Source organism: Magnolia sinica, chromosome 16 (assembly GCF_029962835.1).
Source record: "Magnolia sinica isolate HGM2019 chromosome 16, MsV1, whole genome shotgun sequence".
Taxonomy (NCBI): Eukaryota; Viridiplantae; Streptophyta; class Magnoliopsida; order Magnoliales; family Magnoliaceae; genus Magnolia; species Magnolia sinica.
The window spans coordinates 45,708,515-45,728,529 of record NC_080588.1 but is presented as its reverse complement, the minus strand read 5'-3'; the positions used below and the strand labels follow the sequence as shown (position 1 = coordinate 45,728,529).

The following is a 20,015-nucleotide window of genomic DNA, read 5'->3' as shown; positions in this document are numbered from 1 at the left end:
AGAATAAGGGACGCACACCTCAGACCATCTGAGCAGAGGAAATTTACCACCCATATCCCCAAACCGCCAAAGATGTTGCCTACAGATTTTATCGATTTTATTGATCACCAATCTTGGGCAATGGAATAAGGAGAGGAGGTAAGTAGGAAGATTGGAAAGAGATGCCTTAATCAAGTTTAGTCTACCTCCCAGAGACGGAATATTCAACTTCCAAGATGAAAGCTTATTCTCCATCCTTTCAAGCAATCTATCCCACAAATGAAGAGGGGGTTTACCGGTGCACAAAGGCAAACCAAGGTAAAGAGTCGGAAGGGAACTCACCTTGCAACCAATGGAAGAGGCTAGCGAGATAGTTACCTCATGAGAAATATTAATCCCATAGACTTTTCACTTTTAACTAAGTTAACCTTAAGACCTGAAACAACTTCAAACCAGCAAATAGTCATCCCGCGATCGATCACCGAAGTTTCATCAGCTTCACAGAAGAGCAAAGTGTCATCTGCAAACTGAAGGTGAGAAATTGGGAACAGAAAATTTTCCACCACAAAACCAGAGAGAAGACCCGTATCTTGACCCTTAGAAATCATACCATTAAGGGCTTCAAAAACAATAACAAAAAGGAAAAGAGACAGCGGGTCCCCCTGACGAAGGCCTTTGGTCGACCTAAAATAACCAAAAGGGGAATTATTGATCAAGATCGAAAATTTAGGGGAAGAGACACAAACTCTGATCCCAAGTCCTCCATTTGAAACCAAAGCCCAATATATCGAGCATGTAATCCACGAAAGCCCAATCGACATGGTCATATGCTTTCTAGAGGTCCAGCTTGCAAATGATCCCAGCCTTCTTAAACCAGACACATGAATGAAGACACTCATTATCAATAAGCACGCAATCCAAAATCTAGTAATCATCAACAAAAGCAAATTGAAAAGGGAAGATAAAAAGGTATGCAAAATCGATTACATATTGGTCGTCAGAGTAATGGTCGATACCATTACGCGTCGGGGTCGTAACGGCAACCCCCTTTTTTTTCGACTCGTAATGGCCGTTACGGCCCATAACGGCTGTTACTGCCCCATGACGGTCAGGGTATTAATAATTTTTTTTTAAAAATGGCTACTTTTTTTTTGGCTTTTTAAGTTCCAATTTTTCACATTTTTTTTAATACTTTTCTCTTCCAAATTCTTCTTAAACCCTTCTATTGCAAATTCTGACCACTCTTAGCTTGAAATTGAGGATCAAAACAAATTATTTTAAGGATTTTGTTGATTTAAAGCTCCATGGGCCACTTTCCGAAAAATCTTCAAAAATAGGTATTTATACATTTTTTCCAATGTATTTCTGTTTTAATGGTTGAATGTGAGGTGTTAATCATAGTAAAACATACTAATGTGCATTTAACAGATTATGCTAATGATTTTATATTTTATATTTTTTTATTTTCTTACCATTTTCGACCGATTTTTTATAAAATTACAAAAAATCATTTTTTTCAATGTATTTCTATTTTAATGGTTGAAATGATGTGTTAATTATAGTAAAACATATTAATGTGCATTTAACAGATTATGCTACTGATTTTATATTATTTTTTTCGAACTATTTTAGGCCGATTTTTTAGAAAATAAGAAAAATCATTTTTTCAATGTATTTCTGTTTTAATAGTTGAATATGATGTGGCAATTATAATATAACATATTAATGTCCATTTAATAGATGTTACTGATTTTATAACTTTTTTATTTTTTTATTTTCAGACTATTTTCGATCGATTTTTAAAAAATTACGAAAAATCATTTTTTCAATATATTTCTGTTTTAATAGTTGAATATGATGTGGCAATAATAGTATAACATATTAATGTGCATTTAACAAATTATACTACTGATTTTATATATTTTTTATTTTTTTATTTTCGGACTATTTTCGATCGATTTTTAAAAAATTACAAAAATTTATTTTTTCAATGTATTTTTGTTTTAATGGTTGAATATGAATTGTTAATGATAGTAGAACATATTAATGTGCATTTAATAGATTATGTTACTGATTTTATTTTTTTTAATTTTCAGACTATTTTCGGCCGATTTTTAAAAAATTGCGAAAAATCATTTTTTAAATGCATTTCTATTTTAATAGTTGAATATGATGTGTTAATGATAATAGAACATATTGATGTGCATTTAACAAATTATGCTACTGATTTTATTTTTTATTTTTTGGACTATTTTCGGCCTATTTTTAAAAAATTACAATAAATCATTTTTTTCAATGTATTTTTGTTTTAATGGTTGAATATGATGTATTAAAATTATAGTAGAGCATATTAATGTGCATTTAACAGATTATACAATTGATTATATATTTTTTGTATTTTTTTATTTTCAGATTAGTGACTTTATAGTTATATTTTCTTATTTTGGACAAGTTTTGAAGCTTTTTAGGGTTTAGAACATAATTTCTTCTTTATTGATTAGATTCAGAAGTTTGAACTTTATTTTATTAATATATTTACATTAAGTTTCGATATTTAAATTAATTAATTCATTCTCCTATAGAAACTGTATTTAAACTTAGAAAATCGAGTAGACTCTCACATAGGTCATATCTACGTAAGAAAATGTCTGGGTCTAGCCAACAAGGAGGTAAGGATATTAGTTGGCAACATTGTCAGAGGGTAGGTGGTACTAGGCACCAAATGAAGTGCAACTTTTATGACAAACTAACAACTAGTAGAATGATGCGTCTCAAACAACATTTGCCACATCGAAAGGGTCAAGTTGTGGGATGTACTAGAGTACCAAAAGAGATAATAATCTTAATGGAAGCCAGTTTGGATTAGTCAAAGGGTAAACGTGTTGCTGGGCAGAAGAAGAAAGATGATATTTTGGAAGCAGTCCGACTGGAGGTGTTTGGCCCTGAATATATGGGCGTTCATGATGAATATATTATTGATTATGACGAATATTCAGATCGGGAAATAACTATAGTTAGGAGAGAGAACTTGCGTCTTACTCGTGAAGAGAGAACGTCAGCGCATATTTGGCATGAGGGGGTCTATATAGAGGGGGGGCAGTGGGAGTGGGAGTGGGAGTGCAGCTGAGAGTGCGACTACATCTACAAGTGGGGGTGGGGGTAGGTTGGGTGGATTACGACGTATATTTGGGAGCCGACGGGAGGCATTTTCACATGATACCCCTATAAATTTGGTCGAAGAAGTAAATAAGCACAGAAGACCCTCTATTGATCCAATCTTGTTTAGGAAAGAATCAACTAAACAAAAGAAGATAAAACAAATATGGAGTAGAAGTAGAACTTCCATTGAGAAGTTAGGTATGGCAACAACAAAGTATTTTATACATGCCAACATACCTCCTAACGCGGCCAATTCTCCATACTGGCAAGTGGTAATTGATGCAACAGCAGAAGCAAGATAATGAATTAAAGCTCTAACGGCTAGGGAGATTACGAGGAAATGAACAGATGCAGAGTATACGGATGTGAAAGCATACGTGGCTACCTTTAAACCCATATGGTAGGCCAGAGGATGCACGATCATGTGCGATGGTTGGACTGGCCCAACCAGACGCAGCATGATCAACTTCATGGTGTACTTCCATTTAGGAACTGTGTACCACAAGTCAATTGATGCCTTGGCCTAAACAAAAAATTCTAATTATATTTTTTCCCTAATGGATAAAGTGGTGGATGAGATTGGAGAGGAGAATGTGGTGCAGATTGTGACAGATAACGAAGCAACATATAAGGCCGCAGGCCATAAGCTGATGATAAAGAGACCACATATTTAGGTCACCATGTGATGCCCATTGTATTGATCTTATATTGTAAGATATTGGAAAGAAGAAGAGTGTTAGGGAAATGGTCGAAAGGGCAAGACAAGTGATGACATTTATTTACAACCATAATCAAGTAGTCGCAATAATGGTGAAGTTCACGAAGGGACGAGAGTTGTTGAGGCCTACAACAACTAGATTCACAACAAACTTTATAGCCTTAGAGAGTTTATACCAGCATAGGGGAGAGTAGAGTGAGATGTTCACTTCTCGAGATTGACTCAACACAAAAGATGGGAAGAAGACATCAAGTACACCGGTTGAAGTTGTGAACACAATACAGGACAACAAATATTGAAAGGTCAAAAGGATCCTAAAGGTGATGGAGCCACTAATGAAGGTACTCCGTCTTGTTGAAACCGACGAAGCACCTACCATGGGCTTCCTCTACAATGTCGTTGATAAGGCGAAGTTAGCAATTCAATGTGATTGTATAAGCTGGGAGTCTTATTGAAAGATGATCGACAAGAGATAGATAACACAACTCCATCACAATCTTCATGCAGCAGGTTACTACCTAAATCCTAGGTACAAATATGCCTAATCATTTGTTGTGGATAATGAAGTTCATGTCGGGCTAAAGAATGTGATAAAGAGATTAGAGCCTAACTTAGATATGCAAATAAAGGCGTTGAATGAATTAGATACATTTGAAAATCGCCAGGGTAACTTTGGAAATGCTCTTGCACAGTATGCAGTATCTAGGTTGCAACCGGCCGAATGGTAAATGAATTTCTGAGAAAGTACGAAGGCTCTCTAAAAAAATGGAGTAAAAGTTTTGAGCCAGACAGCATACTCTAGCTGTGGAAGGAACTGAAGTTGTTTTGCACTTATTCATTCAAAGAATAGGAATAGATTGCAGACTAGGACGTTGGATAGACTTGTCTTCATACACTACAACATGAGGCTAAGAATGCAACGACATCATAGGAGCATTACAGGCGCCGATGACACCGACTACTATCCAATAAACTTGAACAATATTTATGATGAGGACGACCCGCTTCTACCTTGGTTGGAAGCAAGGGAAAAATATATTGAAGAGGATAGTGAAGAATTGGAAATTGATGACCCAATAATATGCATGGTGCAGCAAGAGTCTCGTGCAGTTGTGTTGGACCCAGAAAGAGGGGCAGCTTTCATGCAAAGTCTGGCTCAAGAAGGGTTACAATGGCAGTTCCCGCTCCTTGGGAGGTACCAAAAGAAATTACTATTAGAAGCAGGTTCTCATACGGGGGACGTAAGTTAGGTATGGCATTCAACCTACTTGGCAAACAGCCGGTCGCAAAAACCATAAGGAGAAGGATTTCAGAGCTAAAGGAGAGATTGACAGAGAGGGGCTACTGCTACTTCTGTTGATGGGAAAAGAAGGAAGGGGGGTCATGCCATCAACATTGTTGGCCTAAAGCCTCGCTATGAGAACTGACACTTCTGAACTCTCTCTCTCTCTCTCTCTCTCTCTCTCTCTCTCTCTCTCTCTCTCTCTCTCTATATATATATATATATATATATAGAGAGAGAGAGAGAGATAGAATCATTTCACATAAGACCTATTTTCGGGTATTGAGAAAAATGGTTCTCAAAACAATATGTTCGTGAACACCTTTGCACCTTAGAATAGCTCCCATTTCAAAAGAGAAGCTGCTAGAATAGTTACTGGTGGTATTAGCAGAGATGCACCCCAGGGTTCTCTTGGTTGTAAGGTGTGAAAAAGTGAGAGGGTTTTGTGCTTTCTCATATTAAAAGAGGATGGCTCTCAAGGATCACCTTGATTGAATTGTTGTTCCCCCATGAATTTAATCACATTGTAAGAAACCACATAAATGTGTGGGTCTTTTTCTCTATTTATTTGCTTGCACACCGAGGACCTTCTCCTCAAATCTATAAAGGTGACTGTTTATCGTTGTTGGTTTAGTGTACACCTGTGATACCCAGATACTTGTATTACACTGGAGTGCCAATATCCAGAGGATAAGATACATGGGTGATGGGATACATAAGGATGCATTATGGAAACATCCTACAATTATTGGAACTATTTAATAGATATTTTTCAATACAACATAAACATTATATAGAACAGGTGCTATGTTGCATATACTATAAAGATATATGAATACAATATGAATTAACGAAGAGATGAATGTCAGGTACCTTACTATGATTGTACTACTTTTGGTCTTAACAACCTTTTAAAATGATCTCATCTTTAAAATAGTATGAACTATGAACAATGATAGCCTTCCCATATATTGGAGGGACACCCATACCCATATACAAGCTTTTCTGGAAACACATCGACACAGCCATATAATGTCCATGTCTGTATGACTGTATTCATATCAGGGTCCCATAGATGTACATTCACGATCTTGATGTGCTTCCATCGAAAGATCTCAGATTGTTCTCCGGATTGTGGAATCTCGGATCTCAGACCCAACATACAATTCAAAGTTCTCATACTAAGGTCTGATGAAGAATGTAGCTGCACCAACATGAAAATGGAAAAATATGACCAAGAAAACCAGAAAGCAACCATTTAATCATGCAATGCATTTCCAAGACCTGCCATCTCCATTGCAAATGTTCAAGGTGCAGTAAAGGGAACCAGGAAATACAGTAACTACATATTTCTAGAAGTCTAAGAAATGAAAGAGTCAAACTAATACAAGAGCATACCTTATCTCCCATCAGAATCCCAACAGCATAGCCAGTTATAATGGGTGCCTTGGATGATGACAAAGTCTTGGAAAAGGAATCAAAAACAAACATATTAGGTTATATCTAACTTTGTATTTCCACGCATCAAATACAAACCATACTGTTCCATGCATATTTTCACAGCAATGAAAGGAAATATTGTTTCCTCCTAACAAGCCCAAATGTTGAAGGTATAAGTGTGTAAAATAAGAAGAAAAAATAAAATAAAATGGACAGTGAACATTTTTTGCTAGTAGAACTGCCATTATCAACAAACATGTGGTGTACAACAAACTGAATATTATGGACAGTGAACATTTTTTGCTAGTAGAACTGCTGTTATCAACAAACATGTGGTGTCAGGAAGGGCACCCTGTTGCTTATTTTAGTGAGAAGTTGAATGAGTCAAAGCAACAGTATTCCACCTATGACAAAGAGTTCCATGCGGTCGTCCAATCCTTGCACCATTGGCGGCATTATTTATTACCAAAAGAATTTATCTTGCTCTCTGACCACAAGACCTTACGTTACCTCAGTTCCCAGAAGAAACTAAACCCTATGCATGTTAAATGGGTCCAATTTCTTTAAGAATACTCTTTCGTTCTTAAACATAAGGTTAAAGTCGAGAACAAACCTGATGATGCCCTTAGTTGTCGAGTGGCGTTACTCCAAAGTATGAGAGTGGAAGTGACTGGGTTTGATCGGCTGAGAGAAGAGTATCCTACATACCCAGACTTTGATGAGTTGCATGCGTCACTGAGAAACGGTCAGTCGATCGACAGTCACGGGTTTGCATCATCGATGAGTTCCTATTTAAAGGTGACAGACTCTGCGTTCCTCGCAACTCCCTCCGTGATTTCCTAGTTTGGGAACTTCATGTAGGAGGGGTAGTTGGTCATTTGGGGAGGGACAAGACCATTGCCCTTGTGGAGGATAGATTTTATTGGCCAAGTCTCAAGCAAGATGTATCCAAGATTGTGGGGCAGTGTAGGACTTGTCAACTGGCAAAGAAGAGGAAGAAAAATGCAAGATTGTATACGCCTTTACCAGTACCCCATGCTCCATGGCAGGATATTAGTATGGATTTCATGTTGGGCTTACCAAAAACTATCAAGAAACACGATTCCGTATTTGTGGTTGTGGACCGTTTTTCTAAAATGGCCTATTTCATTCCGTGCTCAAAAACATCAGATGCCTCCAATGTGGCTAAGCTTTTCTTTGGGGAGGTAGTGCGTTTACATGGTCTACCTAAGACCATAGTATCTGATTGTGATATACGCTTTATGAGCTATTTTTGGAAGACACTATGTCACATGATGGGGACAAGGCTTCAATTTTCATCTGCCTATCACCCTCAAACAGACGGTCAAACTGAAGTTATCAATAGGAGTCTTAGAAATCTGCTTAGATGTCTTGCAGGTGATCACGTCCAAACTTGGGATACCATACGATTTTGCTTATAGCCGAGTTAGCATACAATAGTTCCATAAATAGGTCCATAGGCATGAGTCCATTTGAGGTTGTGCATGGCTACAGACCTAGAAAACCTATAAATCTCATGCCTATATCTGTATCCCATAGGCCATATGAGTCTGCACATGAGTTTGCACATCACACACATGAGTTCCATGGTGAGGTCAGGAAGCGAATTAATGTAAGTAATGAAAAATACAAAATGTTTGCTGATTCTCATCACAAGTTTCATGAATTCCAAGTAGGAGATTATGTCATGGTTTGCATGAGGCTGTTAAAACATTACAAGTGCATAGCGCAAGACCATACAAAATAATGCAGAAACTAGGTCTTAATGCGTATGCAGTAGACTTTCCACCTACCATGGGAATTAGCTCAACTTTTAATGTAGAAGATCTAGTACAATACAAGGGTCCTACTTCACCTTTTAATCCATCCACAGACCCTCCCACAGACCATGACCTAGTCCCAAATCCATGGCCCTTACCTAACCAATCATTCAAGCCATTACCACCTTTACCTTCCTTGCCTACTCGAAGCGAACAGATAAAAGACATATTGGATACACAAGCAGTTTCCACTCGACGTGGAGGATTTCAGAAATTCCTTTTCAAGTGGAAGCACAGGCCCATCTCAGACAGTGCGTGGATTACAAAGGATGAACTACAGCATTTAGATCCAAACATTTTGGAGTGCTATAGGAGAGTTGATGAGGACATCACATCACGTACACCTTTACGTACGTATCAGAGGAGGCGGCGAGCCGCACCAATTTCTCTATGGCTAGGTGAGTACCCGTGATCGTGCTAAAGACCCCATGTGCATGTCCAAGTATATGGAAGACCCCACACTAGGAAGATGCACATGAGCTGCTTTATGGAGTGATCCAGACCGTTGGATCCGAGGGACACGACGATCGGGCCATTGGATCGTATGGATTACCTGATCGGGCCATTAATCATTGATCGTCCACATCAGTTTTAGACTTTATCATCTTTTAGGATTTAGTTTTTTATTATTTTATATTTGGACACATTATAAGTGTTTTGGTTGATTTTATTTAGACTATGGCTATTTTCGCTAAGATTCACAAGACGGAGATTATTGTAATTTTTGAAACTTCTTGGATCTATAAAAAGAGTGGGGCATGTGACCTCTCTCCCATTGGATTTTGTGATTTATTTTTTTAAGAGAATAAAAAGCTCTTGCTTTCTTCTCCCATATTCATGCAATTTGAAGATACTTCCATGTGATTTGGAAAGAAGATTGGTGCGAGGCTAATCTTCATCAACGGAGGCACAAGGCCTCCATATATCCCCACACCATCTTCACTTTTCTCCTCCATCCAGGTATTTTCTTTAAGTTCTTCATTCTCTCCATCCCAGATCTTCGTCTTCTCCCAAATCCTACTTTTCCATACCCATCCACAATCCAAACCCTAATCGACCTAAACCCATACACCCCACGCCGCAAGTGTGCCCGTATGGCCACACGTGTGAATCCCACCTGTCCCTTTTAATTTCCCATCATCATTATATCAAAACCACTTTCTTCCATCCCCAAAACCCTAACCCTAAACCTAAAATTCCTAATTTTCCTACTTTCCCAAATTACCCAAACTCTAATTTTCACCCTAGGTTTATTAGGTTTCCTATTTTGAAATAGACTATATCATATGCTAATTGGATGTCCCTACATCCATTAGATCCAAATTTCTTTTTATTCAATGATCTTGTGTTACAATGTTAGTAGCTTAGGCTGGGATTATGCATGGTTTTCTTTTAATTTTCATGATATTTTTTATGATTATAGCGATGTTTGTGTTTTTTTGTTAAATATCTTAATTCGGCTATTTGATCTCACATGTTACTTAGTTCATGCATCGGTCCTACAACACAATCCTTGAAGTTTCATTGAAAAATTCAACCATTTTCTCAATATTTCCCCACGTTTCCCAAAAAGTGCAATAAATTACCCGATACAAATGATATGTCCCGTGCGATAACCGATATGTATCTGTATCCCAAGGATGCAATATGTAACACGATACAGATATTTCGAACACTGGGTTCACGTTCTTTTAATTTAATTCATTCTGACATGCAGCAACCTGCCCTAATTACCTCAGTCTTTGGTTACAAATTTATTTATTTTGTTTATTCACTATTATTTTTGACGTAGATGAAGTTCCTTCTAATGTCAAAACATTTCATCAGATGGTTTTTACTTCCTTTTCTTTTTTTTTGGTTAGCTTGTTAGTACACAACACTGTCAGTTCACAACAGATGGTTTTTACTTAGTTTGGTACCCAAATCATTTTTTTCTAATTAGACAAACGCCAAGGAATATCTATGCCATGATTACAGACTTGGGTCTGTTTGGCGCACATCGTACACCTATGTAGATAGTGTTATATGGATATGATTATTTTATGATGACTACACTTAATGAAGATACGAGATATATGGTGTTTGGCAATGAAATTACATATTGGTATATGCTTGCATGAATAGTGCAAAGCATTTAACACTAGATACTTGCTCACAGCTCCACATGTGAGATGCAAATGATTGGGCACAGTCTAGATTATAAAACAATGGTTACATGTTACAATTTGATGCATGCGTGTATGTGTATACCAACCAACACACTCCAAACACATAAATCCCCTTCCCTCATAATTTACAGGCATTACTATGCCATTGAGTTATGGGCATGACTATGCATGCCAGCTGTGTATGCCACTGAAGTGGGGAGAACGACCTATGTGCGTGTGATCCAATTAATCCATCAGGTGCACCAACCCATGTTTGGACCTAATAGCAAGAATCAGACCCATCCAAAATTTAGGTGAGCCAAACCATAGAGAACAGTTCAAAAGCATGCCTAAAACCATGAAATTCATGCAGTTGGGCATGGCTGGTCAAGTGAAGAGATTGGACAACATGCACACAGCACAGTTGACTGCATGCACAACTACTAGTGGGTTCCTTATCCCAACTGTTCCCTATGGTCTGGCCCACCAGAGTTCTGGATTGGCCTCATTTTTGGGCGCTAGGGTGAACATCAGGCAACAAACCTGATGAACAATGGAGATAGTATGCATGCATCCTCCATCCATGTGGCAATGGGAAACACAACAAGGGTTCATTCCTATAAAAATCCTGCTATTAGAATAATGCGGCAATTGACATGAGAAAAAAGAGGGCACCACCGTCAAGGCTTTAAGCTTCCCAATATCTGCCTTCTGTGCATGGGCGATGTGGGATCCATTCGTCACCTCTTCCTCCACTGTCCTTATACTACGGAGGTCTGGTCCTTGATCTTCAACAGATTCCAAGTCCCCTGGGTCATGCCTGATTGGATCCCTCTCTTCCGCTTGCTTTGCAAGGAATCTTTCTCGAGAAGAATTCGAAGACAGAGTGGAACACAGCAGTTATGGCCACCTTGTGGGCCATTGGAAAGAAAGGAACTATCGCCACTTTTATGATCAAGCCTCCTCTTCTGCTTCTGTTTCTAAGCAGATCATTTGGCATCTGAAGGAGTGGCTGATCAGTCTAAATCTATTAGACAGATTGCCCTTCTCCTCCATCTTCAATTAGCTCTTTCGCACCTGCCTTTGTCTTGAGTTGTGTTTTTTAGGTTTTTAGGCTTTTAGGTCTTTTTGCTCTCCCTTTTTAGGTTTTTAGGCTTTTAGGTCTTTTTGCCTTCCCTCTCTCCCTCCCTCCCTAAAAAGGCTTTTAGGTCTTTTTGCCCTCTCCCTGTTCTGTTCTGCTTGTTGTTTTCCTGGCTTTTGCCTTCTTAATGAATTTCTTTGCAATCATCAAAGAAAAAGGGGGCGCCAATTTTGATAACTATGCTATGAGCATAGCCAATTAAAATGCCAAATGAAAAATTATCTATCATGATAGCCCTACTTTTTGCTAACAGGCTATTACGAGTGCCGAATAGGCCCTTACTTTTTAGAGCATGGTGTAAAACTCTAAACTTTTTGTCCATATATTCAAATATTACACAACAAAATGGTGTTGTTAAGCAGAAAAGTTCTATCGGTTGCTTTATTAGCAACCTCAAGGATAAGTTAAAACCAAATATGGAAATGTTTCAACCTACTACTACGTCAAAAGTCATGTGTTGTGACCTACAACCATGGACATCAGACAAAGCTGGTTAAGGAGCAGACCACCTTATAGGATCAGTTGTTAGGATTGCAGGCATCTGCATTCCCTATGCTGCTAGTTAAGAAGTTAACTGCAATTGAAATGAAGGCCCGTTGCAACAACAGACTTTGTACCTTAGTTGCAGGATCCCTCTAACTAGGTGATGCTCCCACTTCAAATCCCCGCTTCGGACTCAACTCACAGTCTCACACTCCCACTTTCTACCTATTTATGCTTACATTTTGAAAGAGAAGCTTCCCGCACCCGTACCAGAATTTGTTCTGTTTCACTTCACGCTTCATGCAACCAGAGTTTTCAGTATCTTGCGATATCACTGATAAATCCCAGGATATATCTTTTATCCCAGGTGGGCAAATACAAAACGCAGCTTTAATATCCAGTTTTCATGGTATCATCCGATATATCGGACAATATCACGATATATAACATGGATATCATGATATCATGCGATATATCCACACTCCCCTTTTATAAATTCTTAATGGATTGTGCGATATATCAACACCAAGTGTGATGTCCAAGGGGATAAAAGGAAACCAATGCTATATTGTCTGAAAAATCCTAAAAAACCACAAAAACCTATATATATATATATATATATATATATTGCAAGAAAAAAAAAAAAAACACTTCTTCCTAGTACATCGTAAGGTGATTTTGACCAGTCCACTCTAGATTGTTGGAAGAAAATCTTCGAAATTTCTCCAAAATTGCAATTGGAAGCTTCTTGGGGCCGGATTCTAAAAGGTGCATATTTTTTAATTTCAATTTTTTTTTTTTCATTTTTATATGTTGTAAATAATTTCAAATGATAAGAAATCCATGATTCTTCATGTTTTGCATAAAACATTATGGATTTGGAACTATGATTTCGAGATTTGGAGGAGATGGCCCGAGTTGCATAAATTTGGGAAAAAATCAAAAGTTCCCAGATTTTTCCCAAATCAATTGTAATCTCAGTGTCCAGATACAAAATCAAACATGTATATAACCTAATCTACACGTTCTTGGCAAATTGAGGATTTTTTGGGGAAAAATATAATTTTTAATTAAGAATGCTAAAAATTCATATATTTTTTTTTGAAATCCACAAGTATATTTCTAATTTTCTACTTCTTTTTCTTTTGAATGTAATGCTTGTGTTTCCATACGTGTCTTCTTACATTTATAAATTTTATGAATATTAGGACCCGATACAGATGAAACCTATTATGTGCACTTTTTTTGTGATTTTTTTTTTTTTAATTTGTAAGTGTGTATTGGTGTCTTTTTTAACAATTTCTAAAGTTTTATTTTAAAAAATCGACCAATTTCCCAATGTTTTCCCATGTTTCCCAACAATAGCAATAAATTACGCGATACACCCAATATATACCATATGATAACCAATATGTATCCGAATCCCAAGGGTGCGATACATTACGCGATAACAATACAAAAAACAATGCATGCAACTATGTACCAGATCCATCATCATAAGAATGTTGGTTCCTGAAGTCTATTGGGATAAGGCAGTTCTCACAGCTACCTACATGATTAATATGATGGCACTCTTATTCGTACAAACAACCATCGTTTAAAGCTTTTTAAACACAGTGTTCATGTATTCTCACTAAAACTCTTTGCATGTGTGTTTTGTCCGTGTTTTAGGACCATTGAAACATAAGTTGGGACCTCATTTCTTAAATTGCCTACTTAAGGTACTCAAATGCTCAAAAGGGGTATAATTGTTATTGTCCAATGCCTAAAAAAATGTCTATCTCTAAAGATGGTAAGTTCTTTGGTAATGTAGTTTCTTGTCACAAAGAACTACCATTACTCCATCTCGTGATGGTTTATTACAAATCCTTGTGATCGGGAATTACCTGGTAGGCTGGTAAGTCCTATTGATAAACAGTCCAAGCTTATACAGAAGCAACTCAAGGTTGCCAGTAAATACCGCTATCTTTTGTTTTGGATCTTCCAAATTATTTCCGCAGGAAATCTGAACCGATTTTTTTTTATCTTTTGATAAAAAGATCCATTCTCTTCATGAAAAATAGGAGGTAGAACTGATAAAGATTTCTTTTTCAATTAATCCTGGAGTTGAATACCTCTTCAGGATATTTTTTATTATTATTATTTTTAAGCCAATCCATAAGAATCAATAGAAAAGGCAAATTCCTTATGATACAAAGGAAAGACAAGGATAAGCCATCATATATTATTCATGACCATCATCCATCTTTTGGTTTAGTTCCCTTGCCTCTAGGATTACCAATTGTTCTTTGAAAAGCACATCGATCATCTACATCACATCCAATCAATAATTTTGCGTCCTATAGATCCACCCCTCCTTCCTTTAAAGCATATCTTTCTTCCATATTGATGCAGGATGATGGAAACTATCCTAGGATGCAAGATGAGAGATCAATTACACATTAATTTCAGCAATCAATCGTGTAAAATCAAGCATATCCTCATAATAGATTCGGAAATTCAAATTTATAACATGAAGATTCTAGGTTTTCACATACACGGTGCACGAAAATATAAAATAATTCAAGAGTAGCCCACTTGGAAGTAAGGACTTCCAATCCAGTGTGGGTAGTGCAACAACCACGTGGATAGATAATGATGCTAGCAAAATTCTGGTTTTGGGAAAGTTTCACAAAAATAAAAATAAAAAAATTCAGATTTTGATTAGGGTTTTGGATTCATTGATAGAAATTTAAGAATGGGCTTTTTACGGATTCAATGGATCTAGGATTTAGAAGGTTGTAATGGAAAGGAAAAGAGGAAGACGAGAAGAAGAAGATGGATACCTTTCGAAGAAGAGAGAGAAAGGATGTAATAAGAAGAATACATTTCGAAGAAGATGAAAAGGAAGGATGTACCTTTGGGAATCCACCACCAAACAAGCTTCTACCCTTATACAATTCAATTGGAAATTAGGGTTTCTAACAAACCCTAAAACACAATGAGAAAAATTCATTCACACAACAGAGCTTTCTCTCTTTTTTCTTTCTTCTCAATAATACCACTAGGGTTAGAACTCCACATCCCCTGTGCTTTTATGATTAAAATTTTGAAATTAAAAATTCGGCATGATTACAACTATACCACTCACTTAAGTGAAGTGGCCTATCATCCAAATTAAGAAAACTAAAACATTTATTATCGATCTCAACCATCAAATAAATCCTAAAAATAATAAAAAACATAAAGAAAGCAAGAACAGAGTACAAGGGGCCTAGATCTACAAGATCTGGTGGCCCAATGGCCTACTTGACAAGATCCAACGGTCGGATCGACACGAAATAAAAATCCTATGATTAAAATGGTCTCCTAAGCAATCCACATGCTTTAGGGTCTTCCTGATGCACATCCAATGCATGTGGGGTCTTCAAAATGGTCCGGCGGGCCCCATCTAGAGCTCATCTCCCATCCACAAAGAAAGTAATGCTCATATGGGTGGTCGTCTCCATCTTTGGTACACCCGAGTAGGTACTCTAATGTCCCCATCACATATCCTACGTTTCCATTCCTTCTAAATTTACAGATGCTTTGGTTGATCCTCACTAAAAAGCAACAATAATAAAGGAGATGTCAGCTCTAAAGAGATGGGGAAGATGGGATTTGGGAAACATGTTGTTAGTCGCAAAAGGGTGTATACCCTAAAACATAAGGCAGATGGCTCAATGACTAGAAGAAAACCATGTCTAGTGGCGAAAGGGTTCACCAAACAGCATGGGGTAGACTATTAGGAGAAGTTTGCTCCTGTAGCAAAGTTACCCAATAGTGTGGGTTGGACTATTAGGAAACGTTCACTCTTATATCAAAATTAAACTCTTTGTGGGTTCTTTCAAACTCTTTCTGGGTTCTTCCATCCACCATTGCATTTCGAAACTGGTATATTCATCGACTTGATGTGAAGAAGGCATTTCTTTACGGAAAATTCAGGAAAAAGTAAGCATGTACCTACCTCATGGGTTCCACCCACAAGGAAAGGAAGGGAAAGTGTGAAAAGTGAAGAAAGCAAGTTATGGTCATGAGTAGTCTCCTATAGCTTGGTTTGAGAAGTTCAATTCTTATATTTCCTCAAAGCTCCTCTATCACTCTATGTTTATAAAGAGACATGGTGACTCACGATCATTCTAATTGTCCATGCAAATGATATAGTCTTCATGACGTAAGACAAGGGGAAGTCCTTCTTGGCTTGTACATTTCCTATTAAGGACTTGAGGTTGTTGAAATATTTACGTAGAATAGAGGTTGTTTGGTCAAAAGGGGGGGATATCTCATAGAGGAAATATGTTCTTGGTCATCTTATACATCAAGAATGTCAAGTGCTCGACCAGTGGATACTCATCTCTACGTTAATCATTGCCTTCATGATAAGGATTCAGAATCCCTTCATGATCCAACATGTATCGCCAAATGGTGGATAAGCTTACTTGCTCGTGATCAAGGTGTCCCGTATCCATTACGATATGGCCGTATTGGCCGATACGTAATGGTAACGACCGACACCTTTACGCGATACGGGGTCGAAACGGCAAAAAAAAAAAACTTACCTTTTTTTCCTTTCTTTTCTTCTTCTCTTTCTTCTTCTTCTTCTTCTTCTTCTTCTTCTCAGGCAGCTGCGGCTACGGCCTTCTTCCTGTTCTTCTTCTTCCTCTTCTCTCTCTCTCTCTCTCTCTCTCTCTCTCTCTCTCTCTCTCTCTGTTCTTTCCCTCTTTTTTCTTCTCTCTTCTTTCCCTCTTTTTTCTTTTCGGTGTCCCTCTCTCCCTTTTTTTTTATTTGCAGGCGTACCACACACCAGCTAGCTGTTGTAGGTACGTGTCATGCTAAGACGAGCGCTAACACTCCTCGAGCTCCGAGTTGTACGAACGGTTCAAAGGAGATCAAAGTTATATGGACTCCACAGTGATGTATTTATTACATCTACACCGTTCATCTATTTTCAGAGATCATTTTAGAGCACTACCCAAAAAATGAATTATATCCAAAGATCATCTGGACCACACCAAAAATAGCAGTGGAGATAATGATTTTCACCGTTAAACAATTCATAGGGCCCACGGTAACGTTTATTTTCCATCCAATCTGATCAGACCCGAGTGGGCCCCACCATGATGTATATATTTTATCCATGTCGGCCATCCATTTTGCCACATCATTTTAGGTCAGGATCCAAAAAATTAGTAATATCCAAATCTCAGGTTGACCACACCATAGGAAACAGTGATTATAGAATGCTCACCATTAAAATTTTCTTAAGGTCCACCGTAATGTATATTTTCAATCTAACCTATTAATTGGGTCACACTGGCATGGATGAAGGGAAAACACACATGTCAGCTTGATCTGAAACTTTTGTAGCCCCCAATAAATTTTTAATGGTGAACGTTTAATTATTGTTGTTTCTTATGGTGCAGTCCACCTGAGCTTTGGATGTACCTCATTTTTGGGCTCATGCCCTAAAATTATTTGGCAAAATGGATGGACGATGTGGATATAACACATTCATCACGGGTGGGGCCCAAAAAACTTTGACACTTGTGCTACACTTCACAATCCGAGTCCCGCCTAATTCGAGCCTTAAAAAATTGTACACGAGACATATATTAACTTAAAATTTAGCAATTAAATTATGGACTGCAATTGCGAACTCACAATGCCAAAATCAAATTGTTTGAATAGTTTTAATTGTTAATTTGTGGACTTTTATTTTTTAAAATAGGGCCTTTTGATTTTATTTTTTCATGATTAACTATCCAATAAACGTCCACCAATTCATAAGTAAGATAATGACAATAAATTGCATAAATTTAAGGCTGATTTGGAGCATAGATTGGTCCTCCAAGTCAGCCCCAAATTGGTAACGCCATCTACCTGAATTTAATTTCATTTTTTTAAAGAACTATTGGGAGAAATGATATCAAGTTAAGTATATAAATTAGATATTTAGAAAATTAAATATATGAATTTTGTAGTCAAATTCAAGTTACCTGGTTCAAAATTTAATCAGATAGTCCGATACAACTTCTCACCAAAGAGTGGACCGTTAAACCACCATAAACATGCACCATTACACCACCATTTATAAACAAATGCATATTTGGAATGCTTAGAATATTCCGGATTTAATCCATATTTTTTCATACTTTTTTGGCCAAAAAAAAAAATTTGCACTGTTACGGGCCGTTACGCCTCCGTATCACCGTTACACCCCCGTATCCGTATCGGTATCAGAGGGCACCGTTACGCCAACCGATACTGATACGGGATACCTTGCTCGTGATAACCCGTCCAACAATTGCCTATGCTCCCAGTGTGACTAGTCAGTTCATGCGAGCTTTATGCTCTCACCATATTAATGTTGTCTCTCATACTCTTCATTATTTGAAAACTACTCCAAGAAGGGGTTTACTATTCTAAACATGGTTACCTGAATCTGATTGGGTAGTGTGATGCTGATTATGAAGGATCTTATAATGACAAATAGTCTAGAAGCGATTAGAGTAACTTCGTTGGCGAACAGTCTAAAAGCGATTATTGTAACTCTATTGGCAGAAGCCGATAACCTACGAGAGTAAGAAATAAACTATGATGGCACGCTCCTTTATTGAAGCAAAGTATGGCTTGATGCTCGTGTTATGTGGGAAATTATATGAATTCCTCTTCTGTTTTTTTGAAGGATTAAAAAAAATTATTGCAAAAAAGAAGGATGATAAAGACTCATCTAGAACATAGAACAGAAGTCCCAATGGGCTTACAAGAGACTCCTCCCATCCTTGAATACAATACCCACTTGATAATAACACGTCCACCAATTGCCTAGGCTCCCCGTGTGACTAGTCAATTCATGCGAGCTCTATGCTCTCACCATCTTAAGGTTATTTCCCATACTCTTCATTATTTGAAGGCTACTCCAAGAAGGGGTTTACTATTCTAAACTTGGTTAGCTAAATCTGAGTGGGTAGTGTGATGTTGATTATGAAAGTTCTTCTAATGACAAACAGTCTATAAGCGGTTATAGTAACTTCATTGGCGGAGAATCTAGAAGCGATTATTGTAACTTTATTGGCGGAAGCTGGTAGCCTACGACAATCGACAGTAAGAAATAAACTATGATGGCACACTCCTTTATTGATGTAGATTATGGCTTGATGCTCATGTTACATGGGAAGTTATATGAATTTCTTTTCTTTCTTTCTTTCTTTCTTTCTTCTTTTTTTTTTGAAGGATAAAAAAAATTATTGTAAAAAGAAGGATGATAAGGACTCATCGCGATATAGTCCTCACGATGTAACATAGGGGGAAGTCCTTCCTGGCTTATACATTTACTATAAAGGACTTGAGGTTGTTGAAATATTTCCTTGGAATAGTGGTTGCTCAGTCAAAAGGGGGGAAATCTCATAGAGGAAATATGTTCTTGGTCATCATATACATCAAGTATGTCACGTGCTCGACCAATGGATACTCCTCTCTATGTTAATCATTGCCTTCATGATAAGGATTCAGAATCCCTTCATGATCCGACATGTATCGCCAAATGGTGGATAAGCTTACTTACTCGTGATAACCCGTCCAACAATTGCCTATGCTCCCGGTGTGACTAGTCAGGTCATGCGAGCTCTATGCTCTCACCATCTTAATGCTATCTCCCATACTCTTCATTATTTGAAGGCTACTCCAAGAAGGGGTTTACTATTCTAAACATGGTTACCTGAATCTGAGTGGATAGTGTGATGTTGATTATGATCTTCTAATGACAAACAGTCCAGAAGCGAATAGTGTAACTTCGTTGGCTAACTGT

At 37.5% G+C, this 20,015-nt stretch overlaps 1 protein-coding gene across 1 annotated transcript in view; it reads right to left on the bottom strand.

Annotated features, from left to right (window-relative positions):
• Positions 1–20,015, bottom strand: part of LOC131229905 (uncharacterized) — a 95,251-nt gene that overhangs the window by 63,782 nt on the left and 11,454 nt on the right. Inside the window, exon 4 of the mRNA XM_058225986.1 lies at positions 6,537–6,602. Within this exon, the coding sequence (XP_058081969.1) occupies positions 6,537–6,602 (66 nt within the window). The remainder of the gene's footprint in view (positions 1–6,536; positions 6,603–20,015) is intronic.